General features: G+C 36.0%; 1 protein-coding gene across 11 annotated transcripts in view; it reads right to left on the reverse strand.

Moving 5' to 3' along the window:
* Window positions 1-20,513, reverse strand: part of GOSR1 (golgi SNAP receptor complex member 1) — a 50,600-nt gene that overhangs the window by 20,466 nt on the left and 9,621 nt on the right. For 5 of the 11 annotated variants that reach the window (XM_089900662.1, XM_089900661.1, XM_089900667.1 and 2 more), the window contains 3 exons: window positions 16,830-16,921; window positions 13,489-13,563; window positions 2,820-2,955 (listed from right to left, as the gene is read on the reverse strand). In XM_089900662.1, coding sequence (XP_089756788.1) covers window positions 2,820-2,955; window positions 13,489-13,563; window positions 16,830-16,921 — 303 coding nt within the window. The remainder of the gene's footprint in view (window positions 1-2,819; window positions 2,956-13,488; window positions 13,564-16,829; window positions 16,922-20,513) is intronic. The other 6 variants (XM_022595487.2, XM_022595486.2, XM_089900666.1 and 3 more) reach the window with 2 other exon arrangements.

Consider the following 20,513-nt stretch of genomic DNA (forward strand, 5'->3'; position numbering starts at 1 on the left):
ACATATTTATACCGAAGTGTACAATTATAATACAAATACGTGTGCCATCTCAGATAACTCAATCATATCTGCTAAACAGTTAATGGATTGAAAACAAAACAAATTCTCAACTAAATAATGTAACTGATCCTGTTTAAGTGTAATTTGCTTTGTACAACAGTCCCATATTTGAAAAGTTATATGAAACAAATTCTTTAGATTTTTAGAGTGCTTTTAATTTTGTAAAATGCCTTAAATCTTAAGTCATTCTTCCTCAAAATCATCTAACATAAGGGAACAGCTACTATCCCGTTTTAAAGATGGAAAAAACAGAGAAAGGCCAGGTCACTTGCTTTTCAGAGAAGTGAAAAGTCACTGGTCTTTCAATTCTCATTAGCATTACATCATGCTGGCTCCCTAATACAAGAAAAAATAAAGATTTAAAGAAGTAAATCACAGAGAAGGCAGTGTGATGTAGGACAAATATGGAAATAGGTTAGGAAATGTGGGTTTAGTAAGGGCTATAGTATTAAATAGTTATGAGACCTTGTCCTCTCTGAATCTTGTTTCCTCATCTGTAAATAAGAGAGATGCTTGCCAGACTTTTATTATATACCACGTAAAAATATGATTTTTAAAAGGTATTTCATGGAGAATTCATTTTGCAAAGCAAAAAAAATCACATCAATAATATCCCCTTCAGTTCTCAAAATCAGATTTCATATATACATAGCATTGGAACCAATACCTTGTACGCAGTATGTATTCAATAAATATTTGAGGAATAAGTATATGAATGAAACAGATTTTCTACATTGGGGCACACATGTATATACACATATGTATATGAAACCAAAATTAATACATCTTCTACTTATATCCATTTATTCAAACAAGTACATATTAAGTGTTCATGATATAACAGGAACTGGGGACCCAACACACTGCCAAGAACTAGATGAACTAGGCCCTACCCTCAGGAAGCCTAAGAAAAGTCAGATAATTAAAAAAATAAACAAAAAGAACAAATTATTACAGATTTTCATAAATGCTATGAAGGAAACAAAAAAAAGTACTTTGTTAAATAACAATAAGGGAGAGTCTATTTCAGACAAGATAGTTAGAAAAGGCCTCTTTGAAGAGGTGACAAGTGAGCTTAGACCATAAAGATGTCAAGGAATAAGGTATATGAAAAGCTAAGAGAAGAGTATTTTAAGCAGATAAACCAAAATATAAGAACAAAGAAGCAAGAAAGGAAAAGCCTTGATATCTTTGGGAAAGGAATGAATAAAAACCAGTCAGGCTGGTACCTAATAAGTAGAGGGAGAGAGTGATACAGATGAAGGGATGGAAAGAGATAAAACAGGTAGTATGTTGGTCATGTAGGGCGTTATAGACCCATAAAAAGTTCATAATTCATTGGTAGGGGATGGAGGGAGGAATGAAATATTAAAGTAAAAGTCCACTTCAATAACTATCACTAGAAAAAAGGATTTTGCTTAACTATACTATTTCTACATCTATGGCTTAGAGTATAGAAGAGAGTGTAGTAAACTCAAACTGAAGTGACTAAGTTGGCTGATAACTTCCCTGGAGCCCTGTATATGCTGCATTCTCTTTCTTCTGATAACAAACTTTCCAGTCCATTGGCCACAAGGATGGATGTGTGACAGGCTGGGCCAATCACAATCACCTATCACCCTCTGGCCCAGGAATAAATGAAACAGAGCCATAGTCTTACATCTACAAAAGAAACCAAATTTGTAATTTAAATATCTTGCCACAAAGAAAACTCTAGGCTAAGATGGATTCAATAGTAAATTCTATCAAATATTTAAGGAAGAAACAACACCAAGCCTGCACAAACTCTTTCAGCAAACAGAAAGAACTCATTTTTTTTTTTTTTTTTTTTTACCGTACACGGGCCTCTCACTGTTGTGGCCTCTCCTGTTGCAGAGCACAGGCTCCGGATGCACAGGCTCAGCAGCCATGGCTCACGGGCCCAGCCACTCCGCGGCATGTGGGATCTTCCCGGACCAGGGCACGAACCCGTGTCCCCTGCATCGGCAGGCGGACTCTCAACCACTGTGCCACCAGGGAAGCCCGAAAGAACTCATTTTAATGGTGCCAGTCTTACCCTTCCACTAAAACCAGGCAAAAACACTTCAAAGAAAAGAAATCTAAAGATATTCTTCATAAGCATAATGTAAAGATCCTTAAAATAAATCCAGCAATATATAAAAGGGATAATAAATATATAATAAAGGGGGGTTATTCTAGGAATCAAGATTGGTTTAATGTTTGAAAATAATCAATGTAATTCACTATACTACAGAAAAGGAAAAAAATCTGATCAGTTCAACAGATTAAAAGACATGAAAAAATTCAACCCCATTCAAGATAAAAACTTTTAGCAAGAGAGAGCCTAGAAGGAATGACACTTCGATAGCAATAAGCATATCTAGCACCCAGATCTTAGTTTCTGAACCACTCTCCAATAAGAGGAACCAAGGCTGCTTGGAGAAGTGGTTGGTTCTAGAGCCAAGGCAGGGAAAATACAAGATGAGCCACAAACACTGCCGTGCCAGATAGTACAGGAAGTGCTCAAAAAAAGGATGGGGCATGTCAAATGACAGAAGCTAATCTGCAGGAGCTCCCAATGGCCAAAGGTGAAACAGTTCGAAGAACAAAATAATGATAGTGCTGGATTATAACCCAGAGTATAAAATAAGACTGAGTCTACCTGATAATAAACAGTACCGTAAAGTACACAAAAGCACAACCACTTGTAGAGGATGCACGCACGTGACAATGTACATCAGACACGTGAACTAACTTACGTGATTGGACATGCGAACGCAGGTTCGCGTCTTTGAAAGTTCACAACTTGAAGGTTCGTATGTAGGGGACTTACTTATTGTTTCAGCACCATTTGTTGGAAATATTCTCCTTTCCCCCATTGAATTATGCTGGCACCTTTTGTTGGGATTAATTGACCACATGTTAGTTGGTTTATTTCTGAACCCTGTTCTGTTCCATTAACCTATATAGGTCCATCTTATGCCAGTAGCTTACTGTTTTGATTATTATAGCTTTATAGTAAGTCTTGAGTTGAGATGTGCAAGTACTCTAACTTTGTTTGTATTTTCTGAATTTTTTGGCTTTTCCAGGTCTTTTGCATTTCCATATAAATTTTACAGTCAGATTGCAAAAAAATATGCTGGGAATTTAAATAAGATTACATTGAATCTATAGAACAATTTGGGGAGAATTGCCATCTTAACAGTAGGAAATCTTCCAATCCAGAAACATGGTATGTTTTCCATTTATTTAGGTCTCCTTTAATTTCTCTTAGCATTTTATGGTTTTCAGCATAAAGGTCTTGCACAAATTATATTCAGTTTACTTTAAAATATTTCCTATTTGGGGATGTGTTATAAATGGAATTAAAAATTTTTAATTTTCTAATTGTTTTGCTAGTACAGCAATAGAATTTATAATTATATATAACCTTTCATCCTGTGACCTTGCTAAATTTACTTACTAATTTAATAGCTTCTAGGTAAATCCTTTGGGATTTTCTATTTATGTAATCTTGTTATCTGACAAAAATAGTTTTATTTCTTCCTTTCCAATCTGTATTCCTTTTATCCCTTTCCTCCCTTATTGCACTTGCTACGACCTCCAATACAATGCTGTAAAATGTGGTTAGTGCAAACATTCTTGCCTTGTTTTATATTTTAGAGAGAAAGCATTCATCCTTAAGTCTGATATTAACAGTTTTTGTACATGCCTTTAATCAGGTTGAGGAAGAACCTTTTCCTTCCTATTTTGCTTATGGTTGTTTTTCTGTTGGTTGGTTTTTTTAGCTTTTTAGTTTGAAATAATTTTAGACTTACAGAAAAATTGCAAAAAATAGTACAGAGGATTCTCGTATACCCTTCACTCTGCTTTCCTAATGTTAATGTCTTACATAACCCTAGTACAATTATCAAAATCAGTGAATTTAACATTAGTACAAGAATATTAACTAAACTACAGACTTTATTCACCAATTTTTCTACTAACGTCCTTTTTAACATCTTTATTGGAGTATAATTGCTTTACAATGGTGTGTTAGTTTCTGCTTTATAATAAAGTGAATCAGCTATACATATACATATATCCCCATATCTCTTCCCTCTTGCGTCTCCCTTCCTCCCACCCTCCCTATCCCACCCCTCTAGGTGGTCACAAAGCACCGAGCTGATCTCCCTGTGCTATGCGGCTGCTTCCCACTAGCTATCTATTTTACATTTGGTAGTGTATATATATGTCCATGCCACTCTCTTACTTTATCCCAGCTTACCCTTCCCCCTCCCCGTATCCTCAGGTCCAATCTCTAGTAGGTCTGCATCTTTATTCCTGTCTTGCCCCTAGGTTCTTCTGACCATTTTTTTTCTTTTGTTTTTTTTTTTTACTTTTTAGATTCCATATATATGTGTCAGCATAACGTCCCTTTTTATGATCCTATTCAAGATCCTATATTGCATTTAGTTGTCATGTCTCCTAAGTCTCTTTCAGTCTGTGACAAAATGGCCTAACCTTAATTTGTCATGAGAAATATCAGACAAACCCAAGTTGAGGGACATTCTATAAAAATAACTGACTAGTATTTTAAAGTGTTATGGTCATGACCTTATGCAGTTTTAGCAAGAATACCATACAGTGATGTCAGGCCCTTGAAGTATCATATCAGGCTGTATATCATGTCAATATGTCTTATTACTGATGTTAACCTAGACTGCTTAGTTAAGGTGGTGTCTGCCAGGTTTCTCCACTGTAAAATTGCTATATTTCCTATTGTAATTAATTAACGTAGGGGAAGATGCTTTGAGAGTATGCAGGTACCCTGTTTCTCCTCAAAATTCCCACTAATTTTAGCATCCATTTAGTGAATCTTTCTTTCCCATTATTACTGTGCTGTTTACCTACTGATTTTCTATTTCTATCAGTCCTTGTACATTTATTAATTGGAACTCTATAAGAAAGAATATTAGGAGCTTTAATATTCATATTCATAGCAGCTTTATTTGTAACAGCTCCAAATTGAAAACAACCCAAATATCCATCAATGGGTTAATGGATAAACAAATTGTGGTATAGCATCATAAAATGGAAAGTACTCAGTTAGAGAAAGGAACTGACTACTGATATAAAAAACATATAGGGGCTTCCCTGGTGGCACAGTGGTTGAGAGTCCGCCTGCCGATGCAGGGGACACGGGTTCATGCTCCGGTCCGGGAAGATCCCACATGCCGCGAAGCGGCTGGGCCCGTGAGCCATGGCTGCTGGGCCTGCACATCCGGAGGCTGTGCTCCGCAATGGGAGAGGTCACAACAGTGAGAGCCCACGTACCGCAAAAACAAAACAAAACAAAACAAAACATATAGATGAATCTCAGAAACACTACGACCTCTCAGTTCATCCCTCCACTGTTTTCTCTTGCTCCCCATGAGGCTGCCCTTTCAGGGGCATGAGTAAGGCCTGTAATCTGGGAGAGGGTTTGTAGACAGGCAATAAATGAATGATATTTCTAATATATCTACATTGATCATTTATCAGGAATGATACAGATTTTTTTTAAAAAAAAGATATGATCGTAAGGTTCAAGTTTCATCTTTTCCCAAAACCTTTTCTTATGTCGACTTTAGTGAATACCTACTCATCCTTCAAGACTCAAATCAAATGCTTTATTTCTATAAAGCCCTTTCAGAAGCTTTAGAGTTAATCATTCCCTTTAATGTGATACTATAGTGGTATGCACAAACGTCTCCATACATTAAACTTAATTACAATGCACTGTAATTACCTGTTAACATTTCTCTTCTGCCCCCCGACTCCCATCCTAGGGGAGCTCATTAAAAACAGGGCAGAACGTCACTAGGCTTTATCTCTTCTCTATCTCCAACACCCAGTACAATGCTTTCCATGTTGTAGATGCTCAACAAATGCTTGGTAAAACAATGAAAATTGAATATATATATACCACATCTTCTTCAACCATTCATCTATTGATGGGCACTTAGGTTGTTTCCATATCTGAGTTATTGTAAATAATGCTGCAATAAACAGAGGGGTGCATCTATCTTTTTGAATTAGTGTTTTCATATTCTTTGGATAAATACCCAGAAATGGAATAGCAGGATCATATGGTAGTTCTACTCTTAATTTTTTGAGTAATCTCCATCCTGTCTTCCATAGAGGCTGTACCAATTTACATTCCCACCAACAGTGTATGAGGGTTCCCTCTTCTACATACTCTTACCAACATTTGCTATTTCTTGCCTTTTTTATAATAGTGATTCTAATAGGTATGAGGTAATATCTCAATGGATAAAGAAGATGTGGTAAATATATATACAATGGAATACTATTCAGCCATAAAAAAGATAAAATATTGCCATTTGTGACAACATGGGTGGACTTTGAGGGTATTATGCTAAGTGAAATAAGTCAGATGGAGAAAGACAAATACCATAAGATTTCACTCATATGTGGAATATAAAAAATGCAAACAACAACAAAAAATCAAAATAAATGAACAAACCAAACAAAACCAAATACATAGATACAGAGAACAGAGTAGAGGTTACCATAAGGGAAGAGAAGGGGAAGGTAAAATGGGTACAGGGGATCAACTGTGTGGTGGCAAATGCGAACTAAATTTTTGGTGGTAAGCAAGCTGTAGCATATACAGAAGTAGAAATATAATGCTGTACACACAAAACTTCATTATATAATGTTATAGACCAATGTTACCTCAATAAACAACAATAACAACAAAAACTGATACAAAAAATTATATGTGCATTCAGATAAATGCAAAGAAACAGATGGAATGCAACTGGAATTTGAAAACTCCTATCTAAAAATGAAGCTTAGGAATAAATAAACCACTTATTATACTAATGAAAATCCAATGAGCAATAAATGAAGGGCATGATTTAAAAACACACTCTGAGCTTTAACAGATAATCAGGGTTAGCTGATAGTTATTTACTCCTACATACCATTTCGGCATTGAAGGGCCCCAGAGGGCTGGAGTCTCTGTCACCTAGCTCTAGGTACACAATTCTAGTTACTAGTCTACTTTTCTGTTCTAATACTGCTACGGGCAAGAATGGCTCAATGTAATTTGAGAACTGGTCTACTACATGTCAGGCACTGTACTAGGCAAAACCTTTACACATTATCTCTAATTTTAAGTGTTTAACACTGTGCAAAGTAAAAATTCAATTTTCCCCATTTAAGACAGTAGAGAGTCAGAGGGTTTAAGTCCCTCGCCCCCAAATTTACAGTTCACACCAGGATTTAAACTCAGATCTGTTTGGCTTCAAAACCCATTCCCTATCTATTACACCAATTTAAGGAATAAATCCATTAAGGTATCTTAGTCAAGATAAAAGTGGCAAGTTAAGAGGAAAAACTAAAATGTCTATTTATATGTTCTTATGATGTGATCCAACTAAATGAAATGATAATTTAGAAACTGACATATTATGTAATATTTTAAATATTTTGACTACTTTGAAATACTGCCAAAGGTCTGTTTAAAATGTCAAGAATTTTTAAGGTGATGTGCTTAATATAACCAGTCTGCAATTCCAGTTGTAATCATGCCATTCCCACAAATCAGAGTACTTCCATGAAAACAAACAGAGCCTCTAAGTATGGATGAAATTCCTCAGCTTACCTTCTTAGCTGGGTCTATATAACTTCAGAATTTGTTCCTCTTTCTTCAACTCTCTCATTAATTTTATTATTCTTGGCAATATAAAAATCTCACCAGTTGGGCTTCCCTGGTGGTGCAGTGGTTGAGAGTCCGCCTGCCGATGCAGGGGACACGGGTTCGTGCCCTGGTCCGGGAAGGATCCCACATGCCGCGGAGCGGCTGGGCCCGTGAGCCATGGCCGCTGAGCCTGCGCATCCAGAGCCTGTGCTCCGCAACGGGAGAGGCCAGAACAGTGAGAGGCCCGCGTACCGCAAAAAAAAAAAAAATCTCACCAGTTGCTTTTCCTATAAATTTTTGAATGAAAATTTCAATTTCTTTCAATTTCTCTTTGCTAGGTCTTCTTTATAGCTGCCATCTCTGGGGAGGAGGAATTGTTGTTATGATGCATGTCAACGACAAATAACTGGGCTAATGTGAGAGGGTAGATGACAAATAAGTTTCACTTGGTGGATTAGCTCTAATTAATTTCTGCCTGGAGAACACTATGTAAAGGATTCTGAGGCTACATTAGAAGGCAGCCAGGAAGGAAACAAAGAGTAGTAAGAAAGGCAAGTGGAGAACCAGTAAATTTCAGTGTTACAGTGGCCTAGGTTTTCAAGGAGGGAAGAGATTAAGAGTATCAAGTGAGGCAGAGCAGTCAAACAATATTAGATTTGGCCTTCAGGAGCTCATTGATGTTCCCAGTGACAACATGCTCAGTAGACCGTGAGGGAAGAAGTCAATAGGCTAAGGAGGAAATGAGTACTGACACAGAGACAGCAAGTGTATTCATAAACTAGAAAGACAGAGCCAGTATAGAAGATGACTGAAGAGTAAAATAGCTGAGGTAGCAGGTAAGGACAGAGATAGAAGCCAGGCAGATGTATTAGCCTTCCCAGGAAAAAAACTAGTCCTCTAAAAACTACAGGAAAGGGGTAAAGAAGGGTATTCCTGTATGTGAATTTGTACTAAGGAGAAAGAACCTTAAAAATTCAATGAAGTAGGAGCTAAGGACCTCTCTTTTGGCCACGCTGTGGCATGTGGGATCTTAGTTCTCTGACCAGGGATCGAACCCGCGCCCCCTGCACTGGAAGCGCAGAGTCCTAACCACTGGACCACCAGGGAAGTCCTGGTAAATTTCTTGAAAAGAATGAGAGAGACAAGTAAACTGGGTCAAGCAAGCAAAAGGTACTGGGCAATGCTGAATACTTAGACGAGGTTGGAAATAATCAATCTAAAACAAAGTTAATCTGTACATTGGGTGTTTTCTCTTTAACCCTTAAATAGAGGTGTAGAACAGTAGACTGTGGCTTGGGTTGGCATTTTACTAGGGTACAGAAAAAGACAGGAGCACAGAAAAGGCCAAATGTTGGGAATATTTCAGTTGATCAACTATGAGATCCAAGCTAGCGAGGGTAGGAGAGGTTAAAGGTAAGAAGAAAAATATAAAAGAGAAGCTAGTGACGCTGCAGATAGTCTTGGAAGAACAAACTGTGTTGGTCAGAGTGAAATGTTAGAGCTGAAGATTTTTGAAGTGGTAGAATCACAGATGAGAAGATGGAGGCAGCAGCCTTGGTAAAAGGTGGCTAATTTTCACGTGGAGGTGATGATCACTGGCAGTAAAGAAGTCCAGCAAGAGGCTAGGCTCGTTCTATTTGTGTATACTTATGTCCTAATCCAAGTTTCTCACCACTACTCTGAAATTTGTCAACTTCATTAAGGTAAATGTGGAAGACATGTTTTATTCAAAATGACAAAATTCTTCTAAAGAAAAAGCTATAAAAACAGCAATAATACAATCAGCCCCACACCCTTTAAACTAACTCAGATACTCCTTTCAAAAAGGAAAATATAAGGGAGCAACGAAAGAGAATAAACATATAAAGGAAATTAATCTAAACAGCAACCAAAGAGCTCACAGGAATGCATCCACAGTACAGCAAAACACAAACAGTTACAAGCTTGACACTCATTCAAAGCCAGCATTTTCTTCTGACATACTGAAACTCAGGGAAAGGCAAGTTAAAAAAAAAAAAGCTAGGGACTTCCCTGGTGGCGCAGTGGATAAGAATTCGCCTGCCAATGCAGGGGACACGGGTTAGATCCCTGGTCAGGGAAGATCCCACATGCCGCGGAGCAACTAAACCCGTGTGCCACAACTACTGAGCCTACGCTCTAGAGCCCACGAGCAAGAACTACTGAGCCCGTGAGCCACAACTACTGAGCCCACATTCCACAACTACTGAAGCCTGAGCACGTAGAGCCTGTGCTCTCCAACAAAAGAAGCCACTGCAATGAGAAGCCAGCGCACCGCAATGAAGAGTAGTCCCCACTCACTGCCAACTAGAGAAAGCCCACGTGCAGCAACAATGACCCAATGCAGCCAAGAATAAATAAAATTAAATCTTAAAAAAAACAATGAAAGCTAGCTTATCCACCAAATAGGAAGAGAAATGACTATCTTCTGTAAGATAAACTGCTACAAGATAACAACATTTATTTTTAGACAAAAAGAATATTAAGAAGAGCTTTAAAAGCAATTCATTACAAAGTCAGTTCTTTTTTAATAAAGTTTACCATTCATTTATAAAAACTGCTTTACTCTTTTTCAAGACAAAAACATGGATTTTTGTGTGTGTGTGTGTGTGTTACGTGGGCCTCTCACTGTTGTGGTCTCTCCCGTTGTGGAGCACAGGCTCCGGACGCGCAGGCTCAGCAGCCATGGCTCACGGGCCTAGCCGCTCCGCGGCATGTGGGATCTTCCCAGACTGGGGCACGAACCCGCGTCCCCTGCATCAGCAGGCAGACTCTCAACCACTGCGCCACCAGGGAAGCCCAAAAATATGGACTTTTGAAGCAAGTTGTAGAAATTTACATTAACGTGAAAAAATATTTTATGAAGAATCAAATAAAAATGTAAATATGCTTTTTGCCATAAAAAGTATGACCCTACTGCACAAAATCAAATGAGTTACCTGAGTTACTGAGTAGTTTAAAAAAAAAACACCTTTATTCATGAAAGATCAAACTAAAAAGTACCCTAACAGCAAATCTGGCCTCTTCATTACAAATGGTCTTGCTGCAATACATAATCTCTTGCTGTCCATTTCACTTTTAGGTTAACTTAACTATTACTTCTTCTTCTTTTTTTTTTTTTTAATTTTTTTGCCACTCCACGTGGCTTGTGGGATCTTAGTTCCTGGACCAGGGATTGAACCTGGGCCCATGGCAGTGAAAGCTCACGTCTTAACCACTGGACCACCTATGCTTCTTGGGCTTGGCTGTTTGACCTATGTTTTCTCTAATGAAAATATATTTCTTATTTAAAAACAAAATCTATTGCCTGAGAATTTTCGCCTATCTTCATGGCATGAGTTAGAAAAAAATCAAGTAAATGTTCCTGAGAGCACTGGTAGAATATGCTACTAATGGGACTCTAAAGTAGCAAAACTTTAGAGGGAATTTTGACAATACTATATCAAAAGCTTTAAAAATGAATATATTTTTAATCCTACAATGCCAATTCTAGGAATTTATCATAAGGAAATAATTATGGATACATGCAAAGACTTCAGTATGTACAATAATAAAAACTAGAAATAATCCAAAAGGCCAACACTCATTAGGTTACATGAATTATGGTTTATCTGTATTATAGGATATGTAGACTATTAAAAGTTAAAAGAACTATTCAAAAACAAACAAAAAAAATTGTCAAATAACATGGGAAAAGGCTCACAATCTACTGATGAGTAAAAAATGGTATCGCATCTGTACTGATAAGTGTTTCAAACTGTCTTTTCTGTGTTGCTGAATTATTATTCATACTTTCTAAAATGAGTACTATAAAAAGTATGTATAGCTTTTATGTTAAAAAGTTATTCTAAAAAAATTCTTCCTCAAAGCACTTAGCAAATGAAAGAGAGACAACATTGAAAAATAGAAACTTTTTCATATCATTATTACTTTGTATATATGTTAGTCCATAATTTTTTATTATTTTATAACTTAACAAGTATTTGTAATTTACACAAAATATTGATTTTTCTAAAACATATTTGGAAGCTCTGTGCTTTAATACTGAAAGCAATGACTAAACTCTTGTTATTGAGATTAAGCCTTAGTGTTAACAATTCCCCTCATTTATCAGCTCATGTTTCACTCAACTTCATCCTGCCTCAGTTTCTCTCTGTATGGAGTAAGCACATACTAACTTCTCACAAGAATGCTGAAAGGAATATATGTAAAGTATATCATACATAAAATCACCTGGGAAACAAAATGGTAAATACCTTTTGATTGCCAATTTTCTTATCATTTTTATAACCCTAAACAAATTACTTAAGCTGTGTGCCCCTGAACTATTATATTTATTTTCCTGTAAAATGGACAATATTAAACTCCTGAAGGGTTTTCTCTGAATTACTAAAATGAATGCAAAACTAAAATTTTTCATATAAAATTTATAATAAACAATATGTTCTGAAATAATGAAATAAAGAATATCAATTTATATAATAACTCTGGTATACTCTTTTCAGCATCAAAACATCCTTAAAGTAATTAAACTATTGCATTTCTGTTTAACTTCTTTTGGGGTTGATAAATATAAAAATGTTAATGCAAGCTAATATTTATTTTTATGCTACTTGAGTATCTTATTCCTTAAATTACTCTGTACCCCAAGAATATATTAATATAGTTTTGGATATAACGCAAAATTCTTTTTACGGTGGTCTCTATCAAATACAAAAAACACTACCAAAGCTATAAATAACTATAAAATAAACATACTCTAGGAAAGGCTGCCCCCTTGTGCCAATCAATAATATTTAACATATTAAGAAATAACTTTGACACTAGAAGCACTCAGACTTCTACTAAAAAGGTCTTGATTTTTCCATGTTCTGATTTCAACAGCTCATATTTAAAGTGGTAATCTTTAAAGAAAAACAAATTGAACAGCACATTAAGCTCATATGGACATGACTAATTTATGACATTCAGCAGCAAATATCAACATAATTCATATCATTTAACTATCATGGATATTAGCTGCTCAAGTGCTTAGAGGCTGAACTCAGAGAGAGAAGTAATTTTCTGATCCTTAAGTTCTATAACAAAATACAAAGAAAGTAATTAAAGAAACCAGTGTATTTCAGAAGGAAAATAGATAAAGCAGGGATAGAGTATGGTGGCTTGTTTTTATGTGTGTGTGTGTGTGTGTGTGTGTGTGTGTGTGTGTGTGTGTGTGTGTGTGTGTGTGTGTGTGTATCTCGTTCATCAAAGTTTTTAGGTATTTTCTTCTGGGTTCTTGGGAGATAAGATATTTTCTTTGAATTTGATGTATGGCCAATTACCCTTTGTAAAGCTTCTTGACATATATAAGTGGTATCAGGCCATTCAAACATAAGTCAGTATCAATATTATTACTATTATTATTACCAGTAATCTATAGTAGTAGACAAAGTATTACAGCAATAGACTCACTAAAGAAAACAAACATTAAGGCAATAAAAGACATATTACAGGTAACAAGTAATGAATGCATATTTTGTATATCTGATAGCATCATATTGTTCCTAATTATGGTCAGAACAGTTGCAATTCTATTTCTACCCAATAGGATCATTAGAAGAATTAAATGAATTAGCACTGATAAAGCACTTACTATAATAAACACCATAAAATGTTTGCTATATATGTAAATAAATAAGTAGGTACTATATAGTATGCATTTTTTCAATAATACCTACTTTCGAAGGTGGTCATGTTCTTTCAAAAATAGTTCAGTTCTTCTGTTGTTTACTCCAGACCCACTTTTATATGACCTAGAACAAAAATAAAGAAAACTTAAGAACATTTTTGGTACATGTTATAAAAAAGGATTAAATGATTGACTCAAGTAATATCCAAAGTGGACAAACTGAGCCTCTCCATAGTTTTGAATAAGCAATTAAAATGTATAATCCTTTTCATTTCCTTCTAAAAATAGCATCTATCATAAATAGATAAATATGAATGGCTCTCTAACTTAGGCCTAAGAGTTGATTATTTTTCACCAAAATAATCCAACATTCTTAAACAAAAATCTTACTTTTTCCTTTTTTTGATTTTATATACATTTATTAATAACTCTTCTAAAAGTGTTTATTTTGTATCAGTTGCCAAAAATTCCAACTCACTAAAAGTACATGAAAAGAGAATATACATTCATTCGTTTATTCATTAACTCAGCAAATATTTATTCAACATTTGTGAGGTACCAGACATTATAATAGTAAAACATGCTACCTAGCCCCAAGTTGGTCATAGAGAGTTTAGAGAGGTACATAAATTATATAATTGTAATTCAGTGTAATAGGAACTATTATGATAATAGTTATATACAAAAGAAGAGTGGTCATTTCTATAGGGCAGGAAGTAGATTAGAGAGACTATGAGAAATACAGAAACATTCTTAAAGAGAGAAAATCCTTAAAGGGTACCCTGTAGAACGAGTGATAATTTAGTTATAAAAAGTGGAAGATTATTCCAGGAAGGAAGGAGAGTGTGTGCAGCATCATGAGGTGTGGAAGAACAGAGTGTCTTCAGAAAACTTTGCATTGTCCATCTTGAAGAGTAAGGTTTGGGAGGATACTGTAAAAGATGAGGAAAGCAGAGGCCTTTAAAGCCATTACTTTTCCTTTGTCTATTATCTCCTATATCTTTATTTTCCCCAAGTGGGAATAATACTTTGTTGGGGTTTTTTTTGTTTTTGTTTTTTTGATTTTTGGCTGCATTGGGTCTTCATTGCTGCGCACGGGCTTTCTCTAGCTGCAGTGAGTGGAGGCTACTCTTCGTTGCGGTGCTCGGGCTCTAGATGCACGGGCTTCAGTAGTTGTGGCTCTTGGGCTTGGCTGCTCCGCTGCATGTGGGATCTTCCCGGACCAGGGCTCGAACCCGTGTCCCCTGCATCGGCAGGCAGATTCTTAACCACTGCACCACCAGGGAAGTCTGGGAATACTACTTTGGATGGATTACTACACAGCACATGGGGTGGGGAAGCTACTGAAATGGAATGTTTCCCTTCACAAGGATACACGCAGTCCATCAACTGAAGCCTAAGGAACACAAAAAGGAAGCTAAAGATCTGCCAGTTGTGACATACTTAAGGATTTCTTTCCTGGTCTTAAGTTCATTACAATTCACTAGAAAACGCTTTGTATCATTACTATCAACACTTACACATTTCAGTTCCTTACTTACAAAGTATCAAGAACAAAATAAAAAATTTAAGTAACTGCACATACACCGCAGTAAGACAAAAGAGGGTCATGCTGCTAAAACTGAACCACTAGCTGAGAGTAGGGCTGATGTGCAAAGTGCAGTGGGAAAGAAAACACCAGGAAAAGCAGCATGATATAACCAAGAACACACTGGACTTGGAAGACTGATGACTAGCCAGTTAACCTTAGATAACTCTTAATACCTAGTTTTATAAAATGGGACTAATAATTTATATCTATACCAAAAGATTATATGAGGCCAAAAAAGAGAGAATATATGAAAAAGCAGTGTGTACCTGCAGAAAAAATTCTTAAATGTCAGTTATTACTACTGTATCTCATTTCACTAATCATATTCTGCCATGTATTACATTAATTTGAGTATGTGCCTTACTCCCCTCTAGCATCTAGAGGGCCATGCTGATCTTTTCATTTCTACCTTCTACTGTGACTGACATATTATCTTACTCATGGTTGGTAATCAGGAAATAGTTTAGTAAATGGATGAACATGTTTCTTTTATGATCATCTTTTAGAAAACAAGTTATTACATTGGAATGTAGTCTAACAATTCCCACAAATTGCATGGTAGTTAAAAGCCTACACATCAAAGGCTGTCCGCTACACTGATTCTCAACGCATTCTTTAAAATACCTATGTAAATAGACTATACAGAAAACAGACACAAGACTTATATATGTGCCAGAGAACTAAAAATATTCCAAAATTCCTAATATGGCAAAAATGTTTCATTTTTTTCACTCCTATATGTTATACAAAGTACATATGACTAAATATAAGAAACATAGATAAAACACAGACAAACAATAAAAATTAATTTTCCAAGATAATTTCTGGAGGTAGAAACACAACTGGTGACTGGATAATCCTGGTTTAGAGTTTTGGACAAAAATTTTGCATGGGATGAATATCAAATGATCTCTCCTGCAAAACTGTCTTACTGTTACAACAAAATAAAGGAACTCTAAGAAAATGTTTATCAGAGTACACATGATATATATCAGTTCATGATATGGTAGTACACATCATAGTTCATGAAACATAAGTATCATACTTATGAAACTTAAGCTTATCACAAGTGAGACAATGATAGGCATCAACAGATGGTCCAAAAGTGGAAAGTCTGCCGCTTTAATTAGATGCCCAATGGATTTAACCCTGTCAGTCATGTACAGCTGTGAAAAACATTTTGAAAATGTGTATAAAATGCTAGAATATATTATTAAAGGTGAGGTAAAGGAATGGAAGAAAAGAATACATTTTTAAAATTATGGCTTAAGAGCAGCATAAAAATGTTGGGAGTCTTTAAATAATTTGACTAAAGTTATGAGTCTGTATAAAATCTGGAAAAAACAGATTTCAGATTCCAGGGAAGTAAAGGCTACTTTGATAGCTACCTAAGTACTGATATGTAATTGTTGGGGCAAGGGAGAGGGTAGGGGGATAGCCGGTAATCAGGAAGGGAAACACGGACAGCTTCATTTATTGGTAACATTATAATGCTTAAGGTGGGTGGTAGGAGATCAGAGAAGAACTCACGAAGACATCATCTAAACTGGACTTTGAATTAAGACAGGAAAGTCAAGGTTGGCAGGAGCCAATGATAAAACTAGGGGAAACTGGAGATAAGACAGCAAAGTAGATTAGGACTATGCTGGAGCAGCAATGTTTAAAGAACAGTGAAATGGGAATTAGAAACCTTGAAATCTAAACCATGGTTCTGCCACTCAATTTGCTGTTAATCATGGATATACTCTAAATCTGATTCTGAATAAACATCCTACAAAAAAATATAAAAGGTAACTTACTCAATATCCTTTCGTACTGATCCCATGAGATTCTCCCTTTCCCGTATTGCCACAAAGTTTGCTTTGGTTTTATGGAATTCATGTGTATAATCCTGCAATCAATCAACATCTAGAATCAACACTAGCTAACTATAAATTTTCATCTTATTGAGCCAGTTATGTATTGTTATATTACAAATTTCTGCCCAGAAAACTGCTATTTAAGAAATCAAATTGCCAAGAGGTAAAAATAACATTATAATCACTTTCCTGAAGAGCGACCAACTTCTTTCAAATGAAAACAATTTGGAGGTAGGGTAACAGTGCCACTAAATCACTATCCTTTGTATCCCCTAGTACCTTGTCTTATGGGACAGAATTGTAAAGAAAAAATAATTCTCAGATAACATGACTTCAAATAGCCTAGGATAAAACTTAAGAGGCTCCTTCTACTCATCAGTGTACCCAATGGGGCTTATTTTCAAATTTCACCTTTCTGGAACTCCTGCAGAAATTTAATTCCTAAACTAATCAAAAGAAGAACAGAAGAGAGTTGTAAAGAATAAAATAATTTTAAATATTTTCCTTTCTTTTTCTACCATATTTTTAAGTTGCTAAGGGGTATTCATTACTTTTAAAAATTCAGATCAGTATATAAAAAAGATAAAAAACATAATGCCACCTCCCAGAGAGCCCTTTAAAAACAAAAATAATACATGAACATGGGGTACCATGAACTAAAAGAGCACCAAAAAGAACAGAAGTAAAAACCATCTTGCTCCACAGTTCTTAATATTATGATCACTTTCTTTCAGGAAATATGTTTTTGCATACATGAGTTTATTATTTCTTTCATTTATGATAAAGAAATCATACTGTATTCTGCTGCAACCTTATTTTTTGTAGTTCATAAAGTACGAAGTAATCCTTCCATATCAGCAAATTGAAATCCACGTTCTTTTTAATATTTAATAGTTAATTTTTAAATTATGACTATAGTAATTTAATAAATTTTCTACTGATAAACATTTTAGTTGCCTTTTTTTTGCTGTTAAAAAAATGCTTCAATAAACATTCTTGTGTATATACTTTATTGAACTAAATGTATTTAAAGGGTAAATGCCTAGCAGAATAACTGGGTCAAAGAATCTTACATGAATTTGATAGTGTTAAAATACCTTCTAGAAAGACTACACCAACTTACATGCCCAGCAAATGGATGAGTGCCCATTTTTCTACACTCTTGCCAACAATGGGTTACAAATGCTTCAATATTTGCTAACTTGACAGGTGAAAAATCATATCTCATTTTTTTTTCCATATCTCATTTTGATTTGTATTTTTTCATTTGGGAATGTGGCTGACCATATTTTTATGATCTTGGCCACTCATTTTCTGTAAACAAGTTCATATCCTTTGCCCATTTTTCTACTGGGTTGCTTTTTTCTTATTTCTATTATCTCTGTATATTAAGCAAACTAGTCATTTATTATAGTTTCTGGTATCAGGTCTTGCTTAGGGAAGTCCTTTACTACCCCAAAATGTACAATTTCACCCATGCTTTACTCTGAAATTTTATTGTTTCTTTTTCTACATATAAATCTTTGATCCATTTGGAATTTACTCTGGATAGGAGGAATGAGATAGAAATTGAGGGGTTTTTCCCCTCAAATAATTAGCAAATTGTTACAGCTTTATTTATTTTATAATCCCTCTTTTTTCCATTGATTCAAAATAGCACCTTTATCAGAAAGTAAATTTTCATGCATGTTTGAGTCTATATATGAACTCTACTTTATTCGTCTACTTTTTCTCCAGAATCAAACTGTTTTAATTATTCTAGCTTTTTAACAGGTTTTAACAGGTGGCAGAACTAGGCATCCTTTACTACTTATCTTCATTTTCACATGGGTTTTTTTCTTGGTTATTCTTATATGACTATAATTCCAAATAAACTTTGGTGTCATTTTGCTGTTTTTAAAAAAATGAAACAAACAAAAACCCCTGCTATTTCCACTGGGATAAGATTCAATATATAGGCTGATTTAAAGAGAAATCATCCCATCCAAAAGCAGAGTAAGGGCTTCCCTGGTGGCACAGTGGTTCACAGTCTGCCTGCCGAAGCAGGGGACATGGGTTCGTGCCCCGGTCTGGGAAGATCCCACACGCCACGGAGCAGCTAGGCCCGTGAGCCATGGCTGCTGAGCCTGCGCGTCCAGAGCCTGTGCTCCGCAACAGGAGAGGCCACAACAGTGAGAGGCCTGCGTACCGCAATAAATAAATAAATAAATAAATAAACAGAGTAAACCTTCTTTTATGTTCCTCAGTAGAGTTTTATACATATAAATCCTATACATTCTTATTAAATTAAACATAAAATTTTTATAGTTTCTTCCATTGTACTTTCTAACAGATTACTGTTTGTGTGTAGGAAAACTACTTGCTTTTATATATTAATTTTATAAGTCATCAACTTACTGAATGTTTCCAATTTTTTTTTTAGTTAGTTTTCTTGGTTTGTATTAGCTATATAATCTTATCATTACCACAGAATACAGATTTTGTCTCCCTTTTCAGTATTTATATCTTGTTCTTTTTATTGTGTAACTGAACAACCAAGAACTTCTAAACAATGTTAAACATCTATGGGGACTGTGGGTATTCCTGTCTTGCCTTATTTTTTTCCAAATATATTTATTTATTTACTTTTGGCTGTGTTGGGTCTTTGTCGCTGCACATGGGCTTTCTCCAGTTGCCGCGAGCAGGGGCTACTCTTCGTTGCAGTGTGCAGGCTTCTCATTGCAGTGGCTTCTCTTGTTGCAGAGCACAGGCTCTAGGCACACGGGCTTCAGTAGTTGTGGCATGCAGGCTCCAGTAGTTGTGGCATGCAGGCTCAGTAGTTGTGGCTCGCGGACTCTAGAGCACAGGCTCAGTAGTTGTGGCACATGGGCTTAGTTGCTCCACAGCATGCAGGATCTTCCTGGACCAGGGATTGAACCCATGTCCCCTGCATTGGCACACGGACCCTTAACCACTGAGCCACCAGGGAAGTCCCTCCTTGTCTTGTTTTCTTTTTTCCAGTGGGAAAGCTTTTAGTGCTTTATTATTAAGCATTATGACAGATTTTAATCTGATGTACACATTTTTGCATTAGGTAAATAAAGTATCCTTCTAGTCCTATTTTTAACAAGTTTTAAAAATTAGAAATGGTTGAATTTTTTTCAATATTAAAAAATTTGGGGACTTCCCTGTTGGCGCAGTGGTTAAGAATCCACCTGCCAATGCAGGGGACACAGGTTTGAGCCCTGGTCCAGGAAAATCCCACATGCCGCGGAGCAACTAACCACAGCTACTGAGGCTGCACTGTAGAGCCCGCGAGCCACAACTACTGAGCCTATGTGCCACAACTACTGAAGCCCGTGTGCCTAGAGCCTGTGTTCCGCAACAAGAGAAGCCACTGCAATGAGAAGCCCACGCACTGCAACGAAGAGTAGCCCCTGCTCGCCGCAACTAGAGAAAGCCCGTGCACAGCAACGAAGACCCAACGCAGCCAAAAAAAAAAAATTTGCCTTCCTATTTGTACCACTATATTTTTAACACCTCCCATGTAAATCTTTAGAAGTTTTTTCATTTTATTGGTATACTTTTAATATTTTTCTCAAACAATACACTAAATATAGCAAATTACTTCTCTTCCATGTTATC

This window comes from Delphinapterus leucas, chromosome 19, assembly GCF_059928025.1.
Source record: "Delphinapterus leucas isolate spDelLeu-1000000601 "Yukka" chromosome 19, BTC_Dleu_Yukka2, whole genome shotgun sequence".
Taxonomy (NCBI): domain Eukaryota; kingdom Metazoa; phylum Chordata; class Mammalia; order Artiodactyla; family Monodontidae; genus Delphinapterus; species Delphinapterus leucas.